We start from the raw sequence: 27,180 nt of genomic DNA on the forward strand, positions 1-27,180 counted from the left end.
GTGTGTCAGTGTGGGTGTAGGGAGATTCTGCTCCACGAGCTCACTCAGGGCTCCAGACTTGGGCCTGACATGCTCCCTCCATCTTGTGCCCCTCTCTTCCCTGCATCCTCCAAGTCCTCTCCCTTCTTCAGCTGATGGGGAAAGGAGAACAAGCCAATACCTGGAGTGTCTCATGGACCAGGCCTGGAAGGGAGACCTAGGGTTTTTGCTCCCATTCCACTGGCCATGGCTTTGTCACATGCTCCACCCAAACCAAGGGAAACCACAGCCTGGCAGAGCACCCGGGAAGAAGAGGAGAATGCGGATGTTTGAAAGAATGAATCCATTTGTGTTTTAACCAACAAAGAGGAACTAAGCCTTTTCTGCATTTTTTTGCTTAAATATACAGGTTGTGATATAATCACAAGGGTCCTTAAAAGGTGGAGGAAGTGAAACCAGATGCCTGTAATCCCAGTGCTTTGGGAGGCCAAGGTGGGAGGATCATTTGAGCCCAAAAGTTCAAGACCAGCCTGGTCAACATAGTGAGACCCTATCTCTACATAAAATTTTAAAAATTAGCCAGGCATGGCCGGGCGCAGTGGCTCACACCTGTAATCCCAGCACTTTGGGAGGCTGAGGCAGGCGGATCACCTGAAGTTGGGAGTTTGAGACCAGCCTGACCAACATGGAGAAACCCCGTCTCTACTAAAAATACAAAAAGTTAGCCAGACATGGCGGCACATGCCTGTAATCCCAGCTACTCAGGAGGCAGAAGCAGGAGAATTGCCTGGACCTAGGAGGCGGAGGTTGCGGTGAGCCAAGATCACACTGTTGCACTCCAGCCTAGGCGACAGTGTGAGACTCTGTCTGGAATAAAAAAAAAAAAAAAATTAGCCAGGCATGTTGCCATGTGTCTGTATCCCTAGCTACTTGGGAGGCTGAGGTGGGAGGATTGCTTGAGCCCGGGAGTTCAAGGCTACAATGAGTTATAATTGCGTCACTGCCCTCTAGCCTGGGTGACAGAGTAAGACACTGTCTCTAAAAAAAAAAAAAAAAAGAGAGAGAGAGAGAGAAAGAAAGAAAAGATGAAGGAGTGAGGCAGGAGAGAGCAAGCGATAGAGACTGATTTGAAGATGCTAGGATGCTGGCTTCAAAGACGGAGTAAGGAGCTGCCAGCTAAGGAATACAGGCTGCCTTGAGAAACTGGAAAAAATGTGGAAATAGATTCTTCCCCAGATCCTCCTAAAAGAGCACAGCTCTGCAACATGTCACCCATGTCAGAGTTGTGATCTTCAGAGCTGTAAGATGATACATTTGTGTTGTTTTAAGCTATGCAGTTTGTGGTCACTTGTCACAGCAGCTGCAAGGAGTGAACACACTGAAATCGCAGGAGGGGAGACGGAGGCACAGAGTGTTGCAGCAGCCAGCTCAAGGTCCCACAGCTCATCAGGGTCACAAGCTGGATTTGAACCCAGGCATTCAGTGCTCCTGACCACAATGCAGGGTCCCTTTCATGGGGCACCCAAGAGTTCCCAAGCTGGAAGCGCTGGGGATTGTACGGCCGTGGACCAGTTACTGAGTCCTCTGAATCTCACGTGTAAAAAGTGTGTAAGAGTGACCCCTTGGGTCCCCTGGAAGAGTGTCCTGCAGCTTACAGACAGTGCAGACCCAAGCTGCCTTGTGTGGGGAGCTGACTGGTGCTGTTGTGGGCTGGGTCTCTTGTCCCCACCCACACCCACCTGGGGAAGGCCAGCCCAGCCCTCCTTGCTCCTAGATGGGCTGCATCTCATCCTCCAGCTTCTTCTTCTGGGCCCCCTCTGTGAAGAAGAAGTCCATGCGGATGAGAGTCTGTCCCAGGGGCGTGTCCAGCCTGCTGCCCACAGCCTGCTTCGTGGAACTGGGAACTGTGTCCGAAAAGAGAGGCACATGGTCTGGCAACTTCTCAGGCTCCTTCTTGTTGCCCTGAGGAGAGGGGACAGCTCGGGTCACACAGAGCGTGGAAAAAGGAGGACCTTAGAATGGGAGAAAACAGAGCAGAAAGCAGGTGCCTCTCTGTGTGAAGCATCTCCTGGTGATTCAATCCTGGTTTGGACTTGGGATCCCCCAAGAGTGACCCGATGCCACAGCCTCTGCCAAGCTTGTCCCTCCTCTTCCTCCACTTCCCCTTCCCCAGGTGCCTCCCAGATCCCTTAATTTTTATGCTGCGACCTGCAGAGATCAAGGGAAGGATCAGGTCTTATTCCCCTTTCTATCCCTGGACTAAGATGCCACTTTACATCTGGTGGGAGGTTTTGATTTTTTTTTTTTTTGTGGTAAATTTGTACTTAAGAGTATAACATTCACACAGAAAATGCACAAGCCATCACTGTCCAGCTTGACAAATGCTCACAAAGTGAAGATGTCCATGTGCCCAACCAGATCAAGGGGTATGATCCCCTCCCCCGCCTCCTTTCAGCCCCTCAGCCCCTGTCTCTGCTCCCAAGGCAGCCTGACCTTGACCTCTAATGCCACGCATTAGCTTTGCCTGGTTTTGAACTTTACATTAGTGGAATCATGGCTCTTCTGTCTGGCTTCTTTCTCTCAACATTATGTGTGTGAGATTCATTCAGCTTTTGAGTGTGGCTGCCGTTCATTCATTCTCAGTGCTGTACGTTACTCCATGGTGTGAACTGTACTCCATGGTGTGAACTGTGTGAATATCACACAAGTTATTCACCTGTATCACCACTGATCACACTTGGGTTGATTCTAGTTTGGGGCTCTTATGAGTAGTGCTGTTTTGGCCATATGTGAACCTGCGTTTGGGTAAACTCTGTAACAGATGCATGCATGAATGAATGACTAAACGTAATCTGATGGCCAGGCACCGTGGCTCTTGCCTTTAATCCTGGCACTTTGAGAAGCCTTGGCGGAAAGATTCAGACCAGCCTGGGCAACATGGTGAGACCCCCGTCTCTACAAAAAAATACAAAAATTAGTTGGGTGTGGTGGCACGTGCATGTAGCCCCAGCTACTCAGGAGGCTGAGGTGGGAGGATCACTAGAGCCCAGGAGGTTGAGGCTGCAGTGAGCCATGATCATGCTACTTCACTCCAGCCTGGGCAACAGAGTGAGACCATATCTCAAAAAAAAAAAAAAAAAAAAAAAAAAAAAAAAAAAAATCTGACAAGTGGGAAAACATCCTCAGCTCTTCCTGCCCCTGTTTAGGGTTACCTTTCTGCTACCCTGTGTCTAATAGAAGTGACATGACCTGTCAAGTAAGGAGATCATGGTTTTCACCTGGCAAAGTCCATGCCAAGATGGCTCCACCCCTTGGCCATGATGCAGATTTCAGTAGTCAGGTTGCTATCACGTAGCCCTTAGCAGGGAGAGACTCTTACAGGCTGGAAGCCCAGACCAGATGCACCGGTCGGGATATCAGTTCCCATGAGCTGAATTTTCCCTCCAGAATAGACAGCAACAAGTCCAGCAGGTCCACAATGCAGGCATTAAAACTTTCCTCAACCTGGCAGGGTCCAGGTAAGCATGGCCACCCCCTCGAGTGACTTTCCACATTGCTCATCTTCCAGGTTGGTTCTTTGACCATCTTTTTTTTTTTTTTTTGAGACTGAATTTTGCTCTTGTTGCCCAGGCTGGAGTGCAATGGTGTGATCTCTGCTCACTGCAACCTCTGCCTCCCAGGTTCAAGCTATTCTCCTGCCTCAGCCTCCCGAGTAGCTGGAATTACAGGCATGCGCCAGCACACCCGGCTAATTTTTGTATTTTTAGTAGAGATGGGGTTTCTCCATGTTGGTCAGGCTGGTCTTGAACTCCCAACCTCAGGTGATCCACCTGCCTCGGCCTCCCAAAGTGTTGAGATTACAGGCGTGAGCCACCGCATCCAGCTGATCATCCTTTTTATAGTGAGATCCATCTTTCCATTCATTCATTCATCCAGCATGAACGAATGTTCACTCTTTTATGGTCTCTGGGGGATGGGGCAAATGCTAGGGTTGTGATAGGGTGCAGTGATGAATTCATATTCATCTTTTCTCTTTTTAAAAAATAATGTTATTTTTGTAGAGACAGGGTCTCCCTATGTTGCCCAGGCTGGTCTTGAACTCATGGGTCCAGGTGATCCTCCCACCTCAGCCTCCCCAGGCACAGGCATGGGCCACCATTCCTGGCCTCATCCTTTCTCTTAAGGAGTTCACAGCTGGTGAAATTGGGCATTGCAGTATTACATTACATGGAATACCAAAATAACGGGTGAGATATGCTGGTGAATCAAAGGAAGGAGTGATCTGGTCAAGCCTGCCCAGGAAGGTGAGATTCCCCAGAAGAGGGGGCACTAGAGCAGGATCTTGAAGAGTGAATAGGAGTCCATCAGGCTGACCAGGTGGAAGGACATTCCAGCAGGGGACGAGCACGCCCAAAGGCATAGATAAAAGAGTGTTGTGGGGGCTGGGTGTGGTGGCTCATGCCTGTAATCCCGGCACTTTGGGAGGCCGAGGCAGTTGGCTAATTGAGGTCAGGAGTTCGAGACCAGCCTGGCTAACATAGTGAAACCCCCTCTCTACTAAAAATACAAATATTAGCCAGGCATGGTGGTGTGCACCTATAATCTCAGCTACTCAGGAGGCTGAGGCAGGAGAATCACTAGAATCCAGGAGGTGGAGGTTGCAGTGAGCCGAGATTTCACCACTGCACTCCAGCCTGGGCGACAGAGCGAGACTCCATCTCAAAAAAAAAAAAAAAAAAAAAAAAAAAAAAGTGTGTTGTGGGGTCTGTGTGGGGTGGGTAATGAGGCTGGGGAGATAGATGGTTTAGATCACAGGAGGCTTTGTAAGCCACCTGAAAATTTCAGACTTACTGAAGCATTTTAATCAGGGGAGCTACATGGCCAGTTCTGCCGTTTAGGGAAATTAGTCTGGTGGCAAAGTGGAGGATGGATTGGAGGTGGTGATACCAGAGTCAGGGAATTTGTTTACAAAGTATTTTTACCCAATCTCATTGTCCTTCTCGGGCACGCCACACAGATATGACTACATATTGCTGCCATCCTCAATCAGGGGAGACATTTCAGCAACAGATGCCTGTCATTTCCAATTGGTTCATCTTAATAAAATTAAGAAACACTGAGGGAAACACATTTCTAAATGCTTCATGTAACTGTTTTCTATCCAACGGACCCTGCATTCCTTGAAACAAGAGTGTATTTGACTCATCGCTGCACATCCAGCATCTGGTGTAGAGTAGATCTTCAATAAATGTTAGTTGAATGATGGAAAGAATGAGTAATATTCAATTGCACGTATGTTTGGCAGGAACATATTTTACCTTACCATTGGGTCATAGTCTTTCAGGAAACTCCAGTTCTGAATCCTGGAAAGGAAAAACATGTTGGCTGTGTGAGTTCCTTCCAGGACATTTTTACCAGTGACTTTCACTGTGTCAAGTCAATGCAACAATGTATCACATGGAAGAACTAAATAATGTGTTTTTTTTTTTGTTTGAGACGGAGGCTCACTCTGTCACCCAGGCTGGAGTGCCATGGTGCAATCTCGGCTCACTGCAAGCTCCGCCTCCCGGGTTCACGCCATTCTCCTGCCTCAGCCTCCCGAGTAGCTGGGACTACAGGCGCCCGCCACCGTGCCTGGCTAATTTTTTGTATTTTTAGTAGAGATGGGGTTTCACTGTGGTCTCGATCTCCTGACCTTGTGATCCGCCCGCCTCGGCCTCCCAAAGTGCTGGGATTACAGGCGTGAGCCACCACGCCCAGCCTTTTTTTTTTTTTTTTTTTGAGAGGGAGTCTTGCTCTGTCACCTAGGCTGAAGTGCAGTGGCACAATCTCAGCTCACTGCAACTTCTGCCTCCCAGGTTCAAGCAATTCTCCTGTCTCAGCCTCCCAAGTAGCTGGGACTACAGGTGCATGCCACCACACCCGGCTAATTTTTGTATTATTAGTGTAGATGGGGTTTCACCATATTGGTCAGGCTGGTCTTGAATTCCTGACCTCAGGTGGTCCACCCACCTCGGCCTCCCAAAGTGCTGGGATTACAGGCATGAGCCACTGTGCCCAGCCAGAACAAAATAATTTTTAAGTGAAACAAATGCCAAGTGTCAAGCAGGTATTTATGGTGTATCCTACCAAAGGAACAAACATTTCAATTTCCAATGACTTTTCCTAGAACGACAAATATGATGTCACTATGGTGGGGCTGCCTAAGGAAAGCAAAGGCTACCATCTCGCCCTGCCTCTGTGCATTTCAGAAGGCTACAGTAGGCAAGCATTCTCTGAAGAAAAAAGTTTTCACATCCCCAAACCTTTGTAACTTTCCAATGTGAATGACAGAGGAAGGCTAGGGAGAGGTAGGAAAAGGGAGGGACCATAAGGATAGTATTAGCTTGCATTGGCCATTTAGTTTTATTTGAATCTAATCTTAAAAAGTCAAACAATTCTAAAAAACATAATAAAAACAGCCTTCTCTGTCCGCATCCTCACAGCCCCTGAGCCCCACATCCTAGAGTCAAACCTTTGCCAGCCTTTTAACTGTTTCTTCAGGCCTTTGCATCCATATTTTGAAATAATAGGATTCTACTGCTGTATTACGCCATTCTTGCCTTGCTATAAATAATACCTGAGACTGGGTAATTTATAAAGAAGGTGTAGGACAGGTGCGGTGGCTCACGCCTGTAATCCCAGCACTTTGGGAAGCTAAGGTGGGTGGATCACCTGAGGTCAGGAGTTCGAGACCAGCCTGGCCAACATGGTGAAACCCTGTCTCCACCAAAAATACAAAAATTAGCCGGGCATGGTGGCAGGCGCCTGTAATACCAGCTACTAGGGAGGCTGAGGCAGGAGAATTGCTTGAGCCCAGGAAGTGGAGGTTACAGTGAGCAGAGATCAAGCCACTGCACTCCAGCCTGGGTGACAGAGTGAGACTCTGTCTCAAAAAATAAAAATAAATAAAAATAAAAATAAAAAAAAGAAGGTGTAATTGGCTAACAGTTCCACAGGCTGTACAGGAAGCAGGATGCTGGCATCTGCTTAGCTTCTGGGGTGGTCTCAGGAAACTTACAATCATGGTGGAAGGCAAAGTGGCAGCAGGCAGGTCACATGGCCAGAGCAGGAGCAAAGGAGAGAGAAGGGAAGTGCCACACACTTTAAAAGAACCAGATCTGGTGAGAACTCACTACTGTGAGGACAGTACCACGGGGATGGTATAAACCATTTATGAGAAGCTACCTGCATGATCCAATCGCCTTCCACCGGGCCCCACCTCCAAAACTGGGGATTACTATTCAACATGCGATTTGGGTGGGGACACAGATCCACACCATATCCACTGCTGTTTCTTAATATTTTTTAAAATTTAAACTTATCTATCGACTTTCTATTATGGGAGATGAAGAGTTATCATTCTTACCCCTGCCCTTCCCCTTGTTCTTTCAAAATCATTATAGATCTCAGTTAAATTGATATGTATCGTTTTAATTCTTATGATTATGTAAATGTTATCCCCTGATGAACTAAGGAGTGCAATATACCCCAATTCTGTTCTTGTACAACCTTGTATTCTTTCTAGAGCTAATAGAGAAATTACATTTCCTCCCAATTTTATTTAGGCTTCTATGTACTGATCATTGATTTCACATGCTCCAACAAAACTGAAAAGTCCCTCTCAATATTATTTTCTACACAGTCATGTGCATCAGATAATAAACATTCCTTTAAAACCTTTCTGCCGGGTGCGGTGGCTCACGCCTGTAATCCCAGCACTCTGGGAGGCCGAGGCAGGTGGATCACAAGGTCAGGAGATCGAGACCATCCTGGCTAACACGGTGAAACCTCGTCTCTACTAAAAATACAAAAATTAGCCGGGCGTGGTGGCGGGCACCTGTAGTCCCAGCTACTTGGGAGGCTGAGGCAGGAGAATGGCGTGAACCCGGGAGGCGGAGCTTGCAGTGAGCCGAGATGGCGCCACTGCACTCCAGCCTGGGTGACAGAGCAAGACTCCATCTCAAAATAAAGAAAGAAAGAAATAAAATAAAACCTTTCTTAGACACCTCCTCAGAAGCCCCATATCCTCCTGCTCCCACTGGCCTAGCCATGCCTCAAGATCACAGGCTGGTCCTTTCCTTCACCAACACACTGGCATCCCCCTCTTTGAGAATTCCATGTCTTACTTTCTTGTTAATGCACCTGTTTTTGTGGAGCACCTACTCCAATATCTGTGGACTCATGCATTTCTTTGGTTCTGGAAAATTCTCACTTACTTTCTCTTTAGACATTCTCTCTCCCATTCTCTCCTCTAGGAGTTTTGATTAAAGATAGGTTGGACCTTCTCGTTCAGTTTCTCTACGTTTTTAATTCGTCATTTGTGTTTTCTGTCTTGATTTTCTGAATAATTTCTCCTGTCTTGAGTTTATGAAGTCTCACTTCAGTTGTGTCTTATATTTCAACTTTATATATTTTTATTTCTACAAGTTCTTTTTTTTTTTTTTTTTTTTTTTTTGAGATGGAGTCTCACTCTGTCGCCCAGGCTGGAGTGCAGTGGCACAATCTCGGCTGATTGCAGCCTCTGCCTGCCGGGTTCAAGCAATTCTCCCTGCGTCAGCCTCCTGAGTAGCTGGGATTACAGGTGCACACAACCATGCCTGGCTAATTTTTGTGTTTTTAGTAGAGATGGGGTTTCACCATGTTGGCCAGGCTAGTCTCGAACTCCTGACTTCAGGTGATCTGCCCACCTCAGCTTCCCAAAGTGCTGGGATTATAGGTGTGAGCCATTGTGCCTGACCTCTTGTTTCATTTTTATAAGCAGGCTACTAGAAAATTTAAGCTATGTGTGTGGCTCACATTGTATTTCCGTTGGGCAGCACTGCCTTACACATTCCTCTTTGGGCTTTCCAGGCCTTGCAAAACTCTTTCCCCTTGGTCTTTATGCCTCCTTGTGCCCCTGGCTTTCTTGTCTGGTGTTTCCTGGCAGCGTCTCTGCCCTTCTAGTAAATGTTACAAGTTCTGTCCTGCATCCTCGCCTCTTCTGATCCATTGTGCTCTTCCAGAGAGAGCTTATTCACATCGCTGGGGCCAATGCCCACCCGTTTCCTTCTAAAATTGAGATAGAATTCACATTCCATAAGATTCACCTTTTAAAGGACACAATTCAATGACTTTTAATATATTCACGGAGTTGGGCAACCATCACCACTTTCTGATTCCAGAACATTTCATCACCCCCAAAACACCTGTGTCCATTCGCAGTCAGTCCTCATCCTCCAAAACACCTGTGTCCATTTGCAGTCAGTCCTCATCCTCCCCTTCTGGATGGGTTTTTAATGCGCAACTCCTGACTCTCACACTCAACCACCTCCTGGGCAGCTCCATCTAGACGTGGTTCAGGCATTTAAAACTCACCAGAACTCAGCATCTTCATCATTTTCTTCTCCTCCTTATTAATTATTCAAGCTGAGACCTGTCATCCTTTACTCCTTCCTCACCTTTCCTCCCACATTTACTCAGTTTGTAAATATTTTCTGTCATTCTGTAAGTTGCCTTTTCACTCTGTTAATTGTTGTCTTTGCTGTGCAGAAGTTTTCACATGCAAAAGAATGAAATTGGATCCTTTCTAACATGGTACATACCAATCCAGTCAAAAACATAGGAAGAAGCTTCATGACATTGGTCTTGGCAATTATTCCATGGATATGCCACACAAAGGACAGGCAACAAAAGCAGATAGACAGATGGGATTACATCAAACTCAAAAACTTCTGAAGAGCAAAGGAAACAAGCAATGAAGTGAAAAGGCAACACACAGAATGGGAGACAATATTTACAGATCATATTTCTGATAAGGAGTTAATTTCCAAAATATATAAGGAACTTCTACAACTTCGTAGCACCAAACCAATTAACCCAATTGAAAAAATGGGTTAAGGACTTGAATAGATATTTCTCCAAAGAAGATAAATAAATGGCCAATAAATATATTAAAAGATGATCAATGTCACTCATCATCAGAGAAATGCAAATCAAAAACCACAATGAGGTCAAACACGGTGGCTCACACCTGTAGTCCCAGCACTTTGGGAGGCTGAGGCACGTGGATCATCTGTGGTCAGGAGTTCAAGACCAGCCTGGCCAGAACTTGCAGTGAGCTGAGATCACCCCACTGCACTCCAGCCTGGGCAACAGAGTGAGACTCTGTCAAAAAAAAAAAAACCAAAAAAACCCCCAAAAAAACCAGCCTGGCCAACATGGTAAAAACCTGTCTCTACTAAAAATACAAAAATTAGCCAGGCATGGTGGAGGGCACCTGTAATCCCAGCTACTCAGGAGGCTGAGGCAGGAGAATTGCTTGAACACAGGAGGCAGAGGTTGCAATGAGCCGAGATCACGCCACTTCACTCCAGCCTGGGTGACAGTGTGAGACTTCGTCTCAAAACAAAACAAAACAAAAAATCACGAGATACCATGTCACACCTATTAGGATGGCTGTTATCAAAAAACAAAAGACAATCAATGAGTGTTGGCCAGCGTGTGGAGAAACTGAAATGCTGAGATACTGTTGATGGGAATGCGAAATGGTGCCACTGCTATGCAAAAGACAATGGAGGTTCCTCAAAAAATTACAAATAGAGGTACCGTATAATCCTGCAATCCCTCCGATATGGTTTGAATGTTTGTTCTCTCCAAATCTCATACTGAAATGTGATCCCTAGTGTTGAAGGTAGGGCCTAGTGGGAGGTGTTGGGTCACGAATGGCTTGGTGCCATCCTTGCGGTAATCAATGAGCTCTTGCTCTATTAGTTCACAGGAGAGAGCTGGTTGTTAAAAAGAACCTGACACCTCCTCTCTCTCTGTCTCTTGGTCCCTCTTACCATGTGACATGCCTGCTCCTCTTTCACCTTCTGCCATTATTGTAAGATTCCTGAGGCCCTTACCAGAAGCCAAGTGGATTCCAGGACTATGCTCGTACAGCCTGCAGAACTGTGAGCCAAATAAACCTCTTTATAAATTACCCAGCCTCAGGTGTTCCTTGACAGCAATGCAAAATGGACTAAGATATCCATTTTTGAGAATTTCTCCAAAAGAACTGAAATCACTCCCATGTCCATTGTAGCACTACACATAATAGTCAAATGTGGAAGCAACCTAAAAGTCCATTGACAAACGAATAAAGAAACTGCACACATATATACATTCACCCTTAAAATGGGAGGAAATTCTGCGATATGCGACAAGATGGATGAACCTGGAGGACAGGATGCTAAGCTAACAAGACAGAAATGGAAAGTCAAATATTGCACAATTCCACTTCTATGAGGCACTGAAAATAGACTCCTGGAAGCAAAGACTAGAATGGTGGGTGCCAGAGGCTGGGAGGAGGGGGAATGGGGCGTTGCTAATCAACGGGTATGAAGTTTCAGTGGTGCAAGATGAATGCATCCTAGAATCTATCAGGCTGCTCACTTAAAAATGTAATTGAGATCATGCCATGTTCCCGCTTAAAATCCTGGATGGTGTCTCCTTTGGAAAAAATGCATCCAGACTTTCATAAGGGCTGGGGTGGCCCCCGCTGCTCCCCCTCATCCTGTGGCCTTCCTCACTCCCTGTGCCTCAGCTACACCAATTCTTTGTTTTGTTTTTTAGATACATCAAACTCTTGGCTCCTTCTCCTATTTCATGTCTCAGCTTAAATGTCTCCTCCTCAGAGAGGCCTTCGGCCGGCTCTGCCCCCGACCCTGAACTGTTTCCTTCTTACCGCTGGTCACACTTCATACAGATTTGTACTTTTTTGCTTCTCTGCTTGCTTTTTGGCTGCCCTGTCCTGAGTATGAAGGCTCGGTGGAGCCATGGCCAGGTCTGTCTAGTCCCTTGTTGCAGTCTGGTCTCGTTTCAGAGCGGCTCATGGGTATTTTTGGTTGAATGAATGCATGAAGGAGCATCCTTTCCCCGAGTCAGGTCAGACGGCCAGCTCCTCTCACCCAGACTAGGCCAGCAGGCTCCAGCTCAAGGGATTACCGGCCGCGTTGCAGTCGGAATGAACGAGGTGGGGCTGCTCTGACCCAGCGGCATCTGGTCCTGGCTTCCATCTTCCTCGCTTCTTAGGCTCAGGCTCGGGTCTGGCTCTGGGCTGGGCTGGTGACCCACCTTCCCCCGGGCATGCCATGCCCTCTGTCCCTCAGCCGGATCATTTGCTCTCCCATCTCCCTTTCTCCAAAACCTTCCCCAACTTGTAGTCAGGCTGCGGAGTCAGGGTGGAAAAGGGAGGGCAGGGACTCACCAGCGCTGCTGGCCCCGCCGCTCGGCCTCCAGGAGCTCCCGCCACAGCTGGTCCTGCTGCACGCCATCGCAGGCAGCTCCCTGAGCCACCCGCTGCGCCTTCAGAGCCTGGGGGGCCTGGCAGCCACCAGCAAGACCCCTGCTGGCCATAGGGCCACCCCGGGCAGCTGGGGAGACCGAGGCTGGCGGCCTGGTGGGGGGCAATCGGTACCCAGCTGATGTGGTTCTCTGGAGCCCAGGGGTGGGGTGGCTCCCCATGGGTGCAAGTGTGTGTGTGCTTGTGTCAGAGAGCAAGAGAGAGAGACCTGTGCCTGAGCTCAGCTCAAACCTCCTCCTGGAACACTCTGTCCCTCCTAACCCCGGGAGAGCCTGGGCAGGGTCCTCCTCACTGTCCCTTTAGGCCTCGAGCTCAGAGTGGCGGATGGGGACAGGGCTCTCCGGGCTGGGGAGAGCATTTGAGCCCAGTTTCGTTTTGAACTCCCGCCTGTGTTGACTGTTGTCCTGGAAACGGACAGCTCCTAGGAAAGGGGCGGGCCCCGTGTGTGTGTGTGTGTGTGTGTGTGTGTGTGTGTGTGTGTGTGTGATCTGAGCCCTAGGGCTGGGGGGCAGAGAGTTCCTGACTAGATGCCACGCCCAGTTCAGCAGCCCCCTACCCCAAGGCCGGAGTCCTCCGCACAGGGTGGGGGAGTGGGAGGGAGCAAAGCTGGGGCTCCTGGGGGCCACCCCCACCATTATTGCACTTGCTTCCGGCAGCCCGTCAGGCCGTGGGGCGATGTTAGTCCTGTGCTGCCCCCTCGTGGATGCTGCGAGGCTCGCAAGAGATGGTGGCCCTGAAGGCGCTTTGGGAATTGTGGATCAGGCATCAGTGTGAAGCTTCCTGCTTGTTTGGGAACGATGGCGGAGGTCATGAGCTTATGTTGGGCGAGGGAAAATGAGTGCAATGCACTAGGAACATCCACTCTGTCTGCAAACCCAGAGCGTTCACACAGCACTCTGCTTTATCTGAGACCTCCCAGCCATGCCTTTCCAACGCCATTCTACAGATGAGGAAACTGAGGCCCTTACCGGCAAGATTAGGTGACCGCCCACGGTCACACAGTCAGTCACCAGCTGAAAGGAACAGTGAGAATCTGAGGGCTTATGGTCCGAGCCCTCAGCCCTGTTTCTGCTCTAACTGGGTGCAACCAGGCTCCCTCCGTGGCAGCCTCTCCTGGTCTGGCTCAGCTGAGCTCCATGGACGCCCGCTGCTCTCATCACTTCTGCCTCCTGCACTCTCTGCTTCCGGTTCTCTGGGTTTCGTGCTGTTCCGGTAGGTGCTGGCAGATTCACAGTTCCTTCCACGCAGCTTCTCTGTGGGTCCATTCAGCTGGCCCGCTGCTTCCTATCTTTGTACGGGAAGAGCTAAGTGCATACAAAGCCCTGATGAATAGAGGCCTGCGCAGAGTGCCTGGGGTGCAAGGCAGCAGGGCAGCCAGTGAACCACTGAGTTCGCACTGTGGCCAGTCCTGTGTGCCCCTGCTGGATTCTACTTCTATGAGGGAGGCAGCAAGGAGTTGGGACTTCACAGGTGAAAGGACTTGCCAGGTAGAAAAACTGGGGTGACCACAAAAGCTTGGATGCAAGAGAGAGCCTGGTATTTTGGGAGATGTGGGGGAGGAGACAAGGACGGGGGTGGCAGGGCACATGGGGGCAGGCCCCGGAGTATTTTCCACGGTATCCTGCACCCAGTGGGGAGATACCGATGGGCTGTGAGCCCCAAGGGAGCTGCAGGGAACAGAACCATCAGGACAGGGGCAAAAAACAGGTGAGGTCGCCATTGCCATGGCGTGGTGTGGGTGAGCAGTGGCAACGAAGCCCCTACTGGGCTCGGGCGGAGGGCTGGCATGGAGAAGACAGGGCTGAGAGCCAGGTCAGAAAGAGCTGCCAGCTTCGTCTTCCCACACTTGCATGAGGACGGAGCTGAGGGATGGGGCCTTTTGGAAAAACATTAGTCTAAAATCAGAGCTGCAGGCCTGGGACTCTGTCTCTCCTCTGTTCCTCCCCTCGGAGCTGGGATGACACAGGGTGGCATCTAGTGACTTAAATTTTCCTGGTAAAGATGAGCACAGCAGGAGTGCGGCGGGGTGGGCCGCTGTGAGCTAGGACCCTGGGTCAGGCTTTTCTGAGTGCTGTTTTCGTGGAGGTGTCTGTGCTCCCTGCACTGGGACGACAGGTTCCTGCCATGCCCAAGGAACAGTGGTTCTGGCTTCCCTGAACCCCCAGAAGGCATCCCGTGAGTGTCTTTAGAGAGGACGGTGTGTCCTGGAGGGTCCTTGCTGTGTGTCCTGGGAGGCTTTGTCAGGCTGACCGCAGGCTGTGGCGCTGAGCAGCTGGGAACAGCCATGCAGTTTGCTCAGATACCTCCAGCCCTGGCCACAGGCTCCAGACACAGGGACCAGGGCAAAAAAGGCCAGCAAGGGCATCTGTGACAAACCATCACAACTGATTGAGTTCCTGATGTATGTAGAGGCTGAATAGTTCAACGGATTTTTTTTTTTTTGAGACGGAGTCTCACTCTGTTGCTGGGGCTGGAGTGCAGTGGTATGATCTTGGCTCACTGCAACCTCTGCCTCCCAGGTTCAAGCGATTCTCCTGCCTCAGCTTCCCGAGTAGCTGGAAATACAGGTGTGCACCGCCACACCCAGCTAATTTCTTTTGTATTTTTAGTAGAGACAGGGTCTCACCATGTTGGCCAGGCTGATCTCGAACTCCTGACCTCAGTTGATCCACCTGCCTTGGCTTCCTAAAGCGCTGGGATCACAGGTGTGAGCCACCGCGCCCGGCTGGAGGTTGGTTTTTAAAAATTAAAATTTAATTTAAAAACCATTTCAGACCGAGAGTTGATAGAGGGCTGGACTGATGTGTGACAAAGCAAATACAATACAACGTAACTGCAGAATCTAGGTGGTGGGCGTATGGGTGGACATATGTTGGGTGTCTGCCCTACCATTCTTTCAACTTTTCTGTATGTCCGAAAAATTTCAAAATAAAATGTTGAGGGGGAAAAAAAAACTCACCTGCCAGTCCAGGTCAGTCACTGCCAGTCTCTTTTTACATGTCCTTCTGCCTGGAAAAACATCCAAATTCACTCTGGGTGAGCCTCACTGCGCCCCAGCCTGGGAGGACCAACCCCGCCCTGCCCCTCCCGCCAGCTCTGAGGCTGGCCTCACCTGGGGATCAGGACACCGGGTTCCAGTCCCTGCTCTGCCAGTGACTTGCTCTGTGCCCTTGAGCGAGGGCTCAGGGCACACCCCACATTTTGTGGTCTAACTTTATCTGAGACTTTCCAGGGGAGCACAAGAATCCCTGCGTTTGGGAGGTTGCTGGAGTTGTCTTTTATTGGGTTTTCCTCACCCCAAAAGGCGTAGCAAGTTTAGGGCCTTCAGCTGGGCGAGGCAGAACGTTCCAGCCCAGGCAGCCACAGGGTGGCCCCACCAGCCCGGGAGCAAGCACACCTGCGATGCACAGAGCGAGGCAAGGCTCCGCCCTGCGAGCCAGCCCCGCCCACTTCCTGTAGGCCCCGCCCCTTCCCGGGTCGGCGGGCGAGGGAGGGTCCCGAGCTCCGCCCCGTTCCGCCGGCGCAGGGCTCAGGAGCCCCGGAGCTTGGGAGCCCGAGGGAGGGAGCTGAAGGGGCGGGTCCGTGGGAGGCGAAGGCAGGGGAAATGTGTGTCTGCATTTTTTAATTTGCAGGGGATATTTTCCGTCCCCTTTGTCCCGTAAGCCTCTGCTTTTTGGATGAAAACGTTGGCTTTACCACCCTCTCTCTCCTTCCCGCACGCGCACACCTTGAAGGCATCCTACCAGGCGGTGACCGCAGAGGAAGCACCCAGGGCCACAGTTCTTGCCTTGTCAGCTGCTGCCACCACGTCCCCAGAAAGCTCCGGGTTCGTCAGAACAGCAACATTAAAGGAAGGCCCAATTTATCTATGGAAAAATCCGCTCCGGCCTTCCTCTTGTAGCCCCAACCGTTTTCACTTCTAAGTAGCTGCTTTGGGTCTTACTGTTGGTTGTACAGTTGCTGTCAATGTGCCTACCATTTTGTACCCAGCTTAAAATTGTTTGTTTGTTTGTTTATTTATTTAGAGGCAGAGTATCGTTCTATCACCCAGGCTGGAGTGCAGCGGGGCGATCTCTGTTCATTACAACCTCCGCCTCCCGGGTTCAAGCGATTCTCCTGTCTCAGCCTCCTGAGTAGCTGGGATTATAGAGGTGGGCCACCGTGCTCGACTAATATTTGTATTTTTAATAGAGACTGGGTTTCGCCATGTTGGCCAGGCTTGTCCTGAACTCCTGACTCAAGTGATCGGCCTGCCTTGGCCTCCCAAAGTGCTAGGATTACAGGCGTGAGCCACCATGCCTGGCCAAAATTTTTTTTTAATGTATCAGCAATATCTTTTCATGTTTCTCTTTATATATATATATATTTTTTGACACAGGGTCTTACTTTGTCGCCCAGGCTGGAGTACAGTGGCATGATCATAGCTCATTGCAGCCTCCACCTCCCTGGGCTCAGGAGATCCATCTCAGCCTCCTGAGTAGCTGGGACCACAGGTGCTTTATAATCTTTACACATCTCATTGTAGCCAGTTTCTTCGAGTTGATGCATGATAATGTGTTTAACCAATTTTTTCTCTTCTTGGGCATTTAGGTTTTGTTCAGGTTTAGCACAAGCTGTGATGAATATCTTCAAGCCTCTGCTTCCTGCTGTGGAATTGTTGCCAAAGGACACATTCCCAGATGGGATTACTGAGTCAGAGGAAGTGGACATTGAGTGGCTCTCAACAGACAGGCTGTGTTGCTCTCACAGTGCCCAGGTACCACCAGCAATGTATACACATACAGGAAGCGCCGGCTTCCCTGTTGTCTTGTTGCCGTGGCGTGTTGGGGTCTCTAAGACCACCCTGGGTTTGTTGATTGGCTAGGAGAACTCGCAGAACTCAGCATACAGTGATACTCGAGGCTATGATGTATTACGACAACTGGAAATGAAGCAAATTCAGCAAAGGAAAAAGGCACATGGGTCAAGTCCAGAGGAAATGGAGTGTGAGGGTCCAAGACCCTCTCACATGCTGGACGCGCCCACTTCCCCCAGAAGTGTGTTGGGACAACACGTGTGGAATGTCATCTGTCAGGGACACTCACTAGAGATTTGGCACCGAGGGTTTTACTGCAGGCTAGTCACAAAGGCCCCCTCTGCCTAGCATGTACCAAAATTCTGGACTCCCAGTACGAAGACATAAACCACAGTGTTTACACAGTTTAGGGGCAGTGAGCCATTCATATCAGGGAAGGGTGGGAACCCTCCCCAAATCCAATTTCCCAGATATGAACCAAGGGCCAACCTTGAAAGCAGTCCTTGCTAAAGATAACATTGCTATAATTTGTATTTCTTTCATTCTTTTGAGAGTAAATCATTTCGATATAAAATAATGAGATGGGACCTGGCCATCCGAAGGTTCATTCACTCTCAAGGCTGGAGGTTGATGCCAGCTGTCGGCTGTGACCTCAGGTGGGTCTGGCGGCCAGCTGCGGCCCCTCCATGTGGCTTGGGCTTCTCTCCAGTGTGAAGTGGCTGTGTTTCAAGGATGAGGAACTGACAAAGAGGGAACCAGGTGGAAGCAGTGTCACCTTTTCTATCCTAACCACAGAAGCCACCCTGTGCCACTTCTACCACATTGTTTATTAGAAACAAGTATGAATACTGGCCCATATTCAAAGGGAGGAGAATTAAACTCCACTTTTGATGGGAGGAGGATCAAATAATTTATAGAGGTTATTTAAAACCATCACAAACATATTAGATTTGCCATGTTTAGGCATTTATTCTGCAAAAAAACATACAAATGTGCAAAGTTACTTGAGGCTATTTTCTGCAGTGTTATTTGTGTTAGTTAAAAAAAAAAGAAACAATCTAAATGTCCATCAAGGGTCAGGTGCAGTGGCTTACGCCTGTGATCCCAGCACTTTGGGAGGCTGAGGCGGGTGGATTATCTGAGGTCAGGAGTTCGAGACCAACCTGGCCAACATGGTGAAACCCCATCTCTATTAAAAGTACAAAAAATTAGCCGGGCGTGGTGGTGCATGCCTGTAGTCCCAGCTACTCGGGAGGCTGAGGCAGGAGAATTGCTTGAACTCTGGAGGTGGAGGTTACAGTGAGCTGAGGTCGTGCCACTGCACTCCAGCCTGGGCAAAAGAGCAAGACTCCGTCTCAAAAAAAAAAAAAAAAAATTCCATCAATAGAAGACTGGTTATGTTACTTGTGGTATCTTTACTATACTTATTACTTGTAAAGATGTCATCTATATAATGTTAAGCAAAACAAACATGATAAAACAACAATAACAAAATGTGTTGCAAAGTGGTATATGCAGTCTGATTCTGGTGTTGTTATTATAATATGAGTTGAATGCATGAGAAAAGTCTGAACGGATGTGCTTCCTCCCGTGTCTACTGCATATCTTTAGGGAGTAGACTGGAATGCAGTGGCATGATCTTGGCTCCCTGCAGCCTCCAACTCCAGGGTTCAGCAATCCTCCCACCTCAGCCTCCCAAGTAGCTGGGACTACAGGCATGCGCCACCATGCCTGGGTAGTTTTTGTGTTTTCTTGTAGAGACAGGGTCTCACTGTGTTGCCCAGGCTGATCTCAAACTCTTGGGCTCAAGCAATCTGCCCACCTTGACTTCCCAGAGTGCTAGGATTATAGGTGTGAGCCACTGCACCTGGTCAATCATGTTAACGCCTAAGATATGATTGTCAGGGGTAGTGCAGAGAACACAGAATTGAGAATCCAGAGAACTGGGTTCTCGTCTAGGCTCTGACCGTACCTTCCTGGGCTTTTTTTTTTTTTTTTTTTTGAGACAGGCTCTCCCTCTATCGTCCAGGCTGGAGTGCAGTGGCACCATCACGACTGACTGCAGCCTCCTGCGCCCCGTGATCTTCCCACCTCAGTGCCCTGAGTAACTGGGACCACAGGTGTACCACCACACCCAGCTAATTTTGTTTATTCTTCTGTAGCAATGGAGTCTCGCTATGTTACCCAGGCTGGTCTCAAACTCCTGGGCTCAAGCGATCCACCCTCCTTGGCCACCCAAAGTACTGGGATTACAGGCGTGAGCCACCATGCCCGGCCTGGGCCCATTGGTAAGGATTATTCAACAGTAAAGATAGTAAATCTGTGACAGTCTCTCTTGGATTATGTTTTAGTTTGCCAGAGCTGCCCTAACACAATGCCATGAACTGGGTGGCTAAACAAGAGAAATGGAGCGTCTCACAGTGCTGGAGGTCAGAGGTCTGAGAAGAGGGGTCGGTGAGGTTCATTCCTTCTGAGACAGTGAGGGAGAATCTGTGCCAGGCCCCTTACCCCACTTTTGGGACCTTCCTGGCATTCTTCCATGTTCCTCGGTGTGCAGAAGCGTCACCCTAATCTTTGCCTTCATCTTCACATGGTGTTGTTTCTTTGTGTGTCTCTGTCTAAATTTCTCCTCTTTTATGAGGGCACATTCATACTGGATCTCAGCCCACCCTACTCCAGTATGACCATCACATCGGCAATGACCCTGGTTCCAAATAAGGTCACATTCTGGGGTGCTGGGATTAGCACTTCAATGCACATTTTGAGAAGCACAATTCAACCAATCACAGATTATACAGATTTGAATTCCTTCTGGGATCTATTAAGGAATAAAACCGACCTTGTATGGCCGGGCACGGTGGCTCGCACCTGTAATTCCAGCCCTTTGGGAGGCTGAGGCGGGCAGATCACCTGAGGTCGGGAGTTTGAGACCAGCCTGGCCAACATGGCAAAACCACGTCTCTACTAAAAATACAAAAATTAGCCGGGTGTGGGTAGGCACGAGCCTGTGATCCCATCTACTTGGGAGGCTGAGGCAGGAGAATCACTTGAAACCTCGAGGTGGAGGTTGAAGTGAGCTGAGATCACGCCAGTGCACTCCAGCCTGAGTGACAGAGCGAGACTCCATCTTAAAAAAAAGAACCAACCTTGTATTCAGCCCCCACTGTACGTCAGGCATTATTTCCAGTCTTCACCTCACCTCATTCGGTGAACAGTATTAGCTCCATTTTATGGATGAGAAAACAAAGGCTTCAAGAGGCTGAGTGTCTTGTCCAGGGACCCAGGCAATAAGTGGCAGGCCTTGCATGGAATTCACTCATACGACTTCTAAAGTCTGTGCTTTATTCGAACTGCAGAGCTGGGGCTTGACTAATACTTGACTACGCCTAAGGTTTTTTCCCCAGGAACTTCCTTGATAATTTTCATTAAATAGACCTTATATTTTCAATCCACTCAAGCCTCTGGGAGACAAGTGAAAAATTCCATGATGGATAATGACATTAAAAACAGCAACTGTGTATACTGCTTGAAAAGTGTGCTTTCTTGCATTTCTCTTGTGAAGTATTGTGACGGCCTTGAGAAGTGGAGCCGATCACATGTGGATTTAGGGGCAGAAGCTGGAAGACCACAACCCACCTAGACCACACAGGCAAGAAATGGACCCCCAGGACCAGAATCCCTTCTGACTATAGTTTCTGGCCTCTTCTTCAGTTGTTATTTGCAGAGAAAAAGCATCTCACATAAACAGTTTTACTTCGGTTATCAAAAAGATACTCAATGATCTATATTTCAAAGACTCTAGATTCCTGGGAGTTGCGGAAATTTTAAGCATTGGGAACATATTCTGGAGCATGTCTTTATGTTCTTTATTCTGTAGCTTCCCATGGGTGGCCAGCCGAATGCATTATGGGAGAAAGCAGGTCTCGTGGATAATATTTCTGAAGATCAGAGCAGGTTGTGTCGGGTCCACGTTGGCCATGACTGCAGCATGCTCCGGAGGCAGCAGGGGGCACCCTGGAGCTTCGCATCCTCCCTCAGGCCCGCGGCATCTCCCCTGGCTCCACCATCCCCAGGTGTCTCAGGTTGGATGCACGGTGGTTCGCTATGGCCATTTCTGATTAAAGACAGAACAAATGGATTGTCCGGATACGGTGTCTGTGAAAGGAACCCAGCTGTGAGCCTCAGCAGGCAGGTGCCCTGGCAGGGGCGACATTCTAAATCCACAGGGAGGGCCCAGAAGGGACGCAAGAGGTCACCTGCCGTGCAGGGTGCGGGGAGTCTTGGAGGTGGGCAGCAGCTGTTTACCCGTGAGCGACGAGGAGCATCAGCGCTTGAACAGTGGAAGCAGCATTTACAGGCGAACACCAGCCCAAGGAGGGCCAGGGGGCCCAAAGCTATGGTGTCCAGAGCCTCCCAGCTCCCACTCTGGCCTCCAGTGGCCATGGAATTGCTAACTATGAGGGCACAAGCTTCTCCCAGCAAGTCAAGGGGACGCTATGTGCTGCGATAACGGGTCCGGCCGCCTTGTCTTTGGCCTTCAAGCCCCTCTCTGAGCCCCAGGACGTACCCACACCTGCCGGCCCGTGCAGGGTGGTCCCAGCCTGCGTCAGTCAGGCCTCACTCCAGAGCCAGGCTTGGTGCAAACTCCCAGCTGAGCTCACCCGCTGGCTGCGGTCTGTGATACTTCCCTGGTGGTCTCTGACGGGGCTGTATGGCCTCCCTCTGGAACCCAGGCTGAACGCTCGAGGAGCTGGAGGCAGTCGGGCAGAATCAGCCTCTGGTTGCCAGCATGGGGTGTCAGGCAGGGGCAATCCAGCGGGGAGCCTGGGGAGAGAGGGCGGGGGTGTGGCACTGGTCTCAGGCTGTGGGGAGGAATTCACACCTGCGTGGCTGAGGCTGGTGCTGCCCCCCGATCACCAGATCAGCCTCTCCTTCCCCAGCCTCAATTTGTACCCCTGGCCTGTGCGGTTGGCACTGTCTCCCATGGGGAGCCCCTGCCTGGCTCAGGGGAGACCCTGGTGCAGAGCCCACCTTTGGAGCTGCCCTGTCCTTCTGAGGCAGGAGCCACCCCTGGCCTGGCCCTGGCCCTGGCCCTGGCCCTCCGGTGAGGCTGCAGTAGCCAGGAGAAGGCCAGTCAGAAAGGCCATCTGCCTGGCGGGTGTTTCTAGCCAGCAGGCCAGGGGAAGGAAGTTGTCAGGCGTCCTGCGGGGATGGCCAGGGTTGCAGACAGGGGTGGCAGCCGGCTCCATGTAGCTCTGGGACCCAGGTGTGTGGCAGGGCCAGGAGCATGTTCTGCTGCTCTTCCAGGCCCGACTCCAGCTCATTTCCTTGAGAGACCCTTTCACCCATCCCAACCTGCATTTGCCTGTGTTGTCCTTTGCAGCAGCAGCCTTGTGGCTATGTCTATTCTTTGCCCTCCGAGTTCTAGGCTGAGGGTGAGGATTGGATGAGTTGATCCACGCAAGGCTCCTGGCACAGTGCCTGGCATATGGTTAAATAGACTTGAAGTTATAATTACCAGGTATGTGACCCTGTCCTCAATATGAGTGCCACAGTGGGCTGGAGAGTGGCAGCCCTGCTGGGCAGGATCGTAGGGTCTCAGTGACAGGCCTTCCTCATATCCCTGACAGGGAGAGAGGCTCACTGAATAGTAAGTTGGCTGTGTCTTTTCTGTCTGAGCCTCTCTGGGAAGCTTCCAAGGGGATAAAGGCTTGAGCTGGAACTTGGAGGAGTTTGCAGGTGGCTGGATTGGGGTGGGGGTGGGGAGGAGGGTGCCAGCATGCCAGGCGGGGGAACAGCATGGGCGAAGGTATGGAGATGGGGGAGGGATCTGGACAGGGTGCCTGTGGCTGGAGCACAGGGCATGTGTGGGCGGGAAGCAGGTGAAGAGAGGAAGAGCTCTGGGGGACTTCTGGAGGGGACCCACCGCAGGAGCAGGCCAATGGCTGGCAGGGCTAAGTGGTGCAGGTGCCCCTGATGGATTTGATCGAGGTGGGCACACATGCTCATGTCAGAGGCATGTAAACCAGAGCAACTCCATCTTGCATAGGAGCTGGGTAAAATGAGGCTTAGACCTACCGGGCTGCATTCCCGAACAGTTAAGGCATTCTAAGTCACGGGACAAGACGACACAGGTCATAACGACCTTGCTGATGAAACAGGTTGCAGGAAAGAAGCTGGTCAAAACCCACAAAAACCAAGATGGCCATGAGAGTGACCTCCGGTCGTCCTCGCTGCTACACTCCCACCAGGGCCATGACAGTTTACAAATGCCACAGCAATGTCAGGAAGTTAGCCTATATGGTCTAAAAAGGGCAGGCATGAATAATCCATCCCTTGTTTAGCAGATCATCAAGAAATAACCATAAAAATGTGCAGCCAGCAGCCCTCGGGGCTGCTCTGCCTATGGAGTAGCCATTCTTTATTCCTTTACTTTCTTAATAAACTTGCTTTCACTTTACAGACTCACCCTGAATTCTTTCTGGGGTGAGATCCAAGAACCCTCTCTTGGGTTGTGGATTGGGACCCCTTTCCTATAACATATATAGCTCTGTACACCTTGAGGGTCTTGGAGGGAGGGTGGAGAGAGCCCAGGGCTGAGGGCGCCCCTTCTGTCAGGGGTGAGGCTGATGCCTGGAGCCTCAGTCTCTGCCCCACCCACCAAGGCGGAAGGCTGTCCCCTAAGGAGGAGCGATAACCCAGGGTCCTAAAGGAGCAGCGGGGCTCCTTAGTGTGGTGGGAGGTGGAGGTTGGTTGGGGTCAGGGTGGGAAGTGGGTGCCTGGCCAGGTGAGCGTCCCCAGATCTGTGGGACTGGCTTCTGCAGACCTCTGTCCCCGCTCCTGCTTCATCACCCTGACCTGCCCCTGTGCTGAGAGAGGACAGGTGAGAGGGTGGGGCCAGAGGCTCTGCAAACTGTGAAGTGCTGTGCTCACCCCCCTTGAGGTTGTTCATGCTCAGTTCAGCTGTGCTTCTTCCCGGGGAAAAAGTCTTCAGAAGCTCAGGGAAAAGGCAGATCAGGAATGCGGAAGTGCCTGGGGAGGGAGCCACTCAGAGGATTACTGTCCACATGGTGAAAGCAACCCACACAGTGGTCCCCCGAGAGCAATCAAGGCTGGGGGAAGGGGTGCTACAGGCCCCTGAGACTGAGGAAGGGGAGGAGATATGGTGAAAGGGGACAGGAAGGGACTTTTGGGGATTGCAGGCATCTCATTTGTTTGTTAAGCCATTTCCCCATCACACCAGCCCATAAGGTAGGTCATATTTCCATTATACCTGTTGGAAAAGGGAGGCTTAGAGAGGGGGAGTAACCTGCCAGGGTCACACAGATGAGCTGGCATTTGAACTCAGGGCTCTGACTCATGGGTCCTAGGAAATCCCTCCATGGCAACAGAAAAGATCACAGAGAGGCTGGGGCCAAAGACAGATTCTGCCTAGCTCCCAGGTGGCCTGTGGCCAGCTCTGCAATGATTTCTTCTAAGGCTGTTAGTCTTTAAAGAATGGCAAAGCCCAGGAGTGAGTTCGTCTGCTACTGCGAAGTGAGTTGTTTCTGAGACGCACTTCTGGGAGGTAGTGACATTGCTGTCACAGAAGGGACTGAGCAGAAACTGCTGCTACAAATACGTCTTGTTTGAGAGTGAGCTGGGGCTGGGTGAGCTCGGAGGCCCTTCAGCTCTGGGGTTCCTTCATTCCAAGTCTCTTTGCTTTTACAGGCCTGTTTCCTCCTCATGAGAGGTGGAGCAGTGGTTCCCAAACATGATGTGGGAAGTGTGTTAAAATGCAGATCCTGGGCTCGACTCTGAAGCTCTCCCAGCATCCACCTTCCCAGGTGACCAGACTCTTGGGAAGGCATCACCTCAAGACTCCTGCACCCTTCCTCCAGAGTCCTGGGATTAAGCTAAATCCTGGGAAGGTAGGACGGACCTGCGCCTCCCGCCTTCCTTTGCTGTAGGGTCGGTCCTGTCTCTGCTCCCTCAACCCCTAGTTCCTGTCCATTTCTCTTGAGACAGCTTGTCTGTCTCAGGTCCTCTAAACCTACTCTCAGGCCCTCACTTCCTGTCACCTGGGCAGCAGAGCATGTTTTCTTCAATAGCACCCTCCCTAAGAGACTCTTCAAATCATTTATTTGTCATGATGCATGATAGTTAAATGAAATAACAGAGGCAATGAAGCACCTGCTCAGAGGCTGGCACCTGGTGCACTTTTGACAAGTGACACTTTCATCTTGAGGACAGTTGGGAGGAGCTTGCATGGATGAGTGGGGATGTGGGTGTGCTGGGTGGCACCAGGGCACACACAGCTTGACATACGGACACTGTCTGGCAGCAGGTTAGATTAGAGGTGGACGGGGCACAGATGCATGGACAATTAAACTAGGACTCAGGGACGCTCTGCCCCAGGACTGGGCAGGCAAGAGCTCTGGGAAGTCAGTGGGCAGACAAAGGGTGTGGTTGGGTGGGCAGGGCTTCCTGGGGGAGGTGATGGTGTTGACCTGACCAGGGACCCATGCCCTTTCACCACTTTGTTGTTCTTTTTTTTTTTGAGATGGAGTTTCGCTCTGTTGCCCAGGCTGGAGTGCAATGGCACCATCTTGGCTCACTGCAACCTCTGCCTCCCAGGTTCAAGTGATTCTCCTGCCTCAGCCTTCTGAGTAGCTGGGATTATAGGCAAGTGCCACCACGCCTGGCTAATTTTTGTATTTTTAGTAGAGACAGGGTTTCACCATGTTGGTCAGGCTGGTCTTGAACTCCTGACCTCAAATGATCCTGCCGCCTTGGCCTCCCAAATGTTGGGATTACAGGCATGAGCCACCACGCCCAGCCTCTTTTCTTTTCCTGTTTTTTTGAGACAGGGCCTCAAGCTCTGTCACCCAGGCTGGAGTGCAGTGGTGTGAACATGGCTCACTGCAGCCTCAACCTCTGGGATCAAGTGATCCTCCCACCTCAGCCTCCCGAGTAGCTGGGATTATAGGTGTGCACCACCATGCCCAGTTACTCTTTTTGATTTTTGTAGGGATGAGGCCTCCCTTTGTTCCCCAGGCTGTTCTCAAACTCCTGGGTGCAAGTGATCTTCCCACCCTCAGCCTCCCAAAGTGCTGGGATTACAGGTGTAAGCCACCATGCCTGGCCACTGTTTGTTCTTCTTACAGCTCATGGAGAAGACAATTATAATACTTTAGCTCATCCCAATCATCACATCATGGCTTTAGCAATGTTGGGAATCTGATGTACCCATGTCCTGCTGTTATAATGATGACGGTGGTAATAGGTACACATCTTGAGTACCTCTTTAACCACTCGAATGCTTTATTTCATTGACCCCTGACAACAACGAAATGACATGGTACGATGGTTAATTTTATGGATCACCTTGACTGGGCCAAGGGTGCCATATTTGGTGGAGCGTTACCAACTGCGTAATGTGTCTCTGAGGGCATTGCTAAGTGAGGTCTGCATTTGAATGGGTGGGCCGAGCGAGGCAGGTGGCCCTCTCTGATGGGCGTGGGCTGCATCCAGTCAGTTGAAGTCTATGTGGGTCTCTTTTGAAGACCCAGATAGAACAAAAAATCTGGCACGAAAGGGCTCTTCCTGCCTGACTGCTGGAGCTGGGACACTGTTCTTTTCCTGCCTTTGGACTGAGAGGAAAACATCAATTCTTCTTGGGCCTCTTGCCTGCTGGCTTTCAGACTGGCACTTAGTGTTTGGAGATCCATAGGCTCTGACTCAGACCAGAGCTGTCGGCTTTCCTGGGTCTCTAGCTTGCTGACTGCCCATCTTGGGACTTAGCCTCCATAATTGCATGAACAACTCCTCAGAATAAATCTCTCTCTCTCTGTCCTGTTAGTTCTGTTTCTCTGGAGAACCTTGACTAATACAGACAGATAAGTGCTATTGTTTCTCTTTTGCAGATGAAGAAACTGAAGTTCAGAGAGGTCAGATGGTGGGGTGGGAAGTCACCCTCGGACTCAGTCCACACCCAACCTCCTGAGCTCTTGGCCACTGATATGGTTTGGCTGTGTCCCCACCCAAATCTCAACTTGAATTG

At 50.3% G+C, this 27,180-nt stretch overlaps 1 protein-coding gene and 1 pseudogene across 1 annotated transcript; one reads left to right on the forward strand and one right to left on the reverse strand.

The window, feature by feature from the left end:
• Positions 1-307: 307 nt before the first annotated feature.
• On the reverse strand, positions 308-13,607 carry C2AH2orf50 (chromosome 2A C2orf50 homolog). Its single transcript, XM_016947175.4, has 4 exons — positions 12,248-13,607; positions 5,303-5,342; positions 1,719-1,941; positions 308-846 (listed from the first exon to the last, which is right to left on the reverse strand). The coding sequence occupies exons 1-3, from the start codon at positions 12,502-12,504 to the stop codon at positions 1,750-1,752; spliced, it is 489 nt and encodes a 162-aa protein (XP_016802664.2). The 5' UTR covers positions 12,505-13,607; the 3' UTR covers positions 308-846; positions 1,719-1,749.
• LOC129143205 (putative uncharacterized protein FLJ33534) lies at positions 13,569-26,956 on the forward strand (annotated as a pseudogene).
• Positions 26,957-27,180: the final 224 nt, after the last annotated feature.

This window comes from Pan troglodytes, chromosome 12 (genome assembly GCF_028858775.2).
Source record: "Pan troglodytes isolate AG18354 chromosome 12, NHGRI_mPanTro3-v2.0_pri, whole genome shotgun sequence".
Lineage (NCBI taxonomy): Eukaryota > Metazoa > Chordata > Mammalia > Primates > Hominidae > Pan > Pan troglodytes.

What these genes read in the sequence shown, in the direction of transcription:
- C2AH2orf50 (XM_016947175.4), bottom strand. Translation starts at nt 12,504, where the DNA reads ATGGGGAGCCACCCCACCCCTGGGCTCCAGAGAACCACATCAGCTGGG. An exon ending in CGGCGGGGCCAGCAGCGCTG is followed by an intron (nt 5,343 to 12,247) that starts GTGAGTCCCTGC and finishes TTTCCTTTCCAG; the next exon opens with GATTCAGAACTGGAGTTTCC. An exon ending in TGAAAGACTATGACCCAATG is followed by an intron (nt 1,942 to 5,302) that starts GTAAGGTAAAAT and finishes CCCTCTCCTCAG; the next exon opens with GGCAACAAGAAGGAGCCTGA.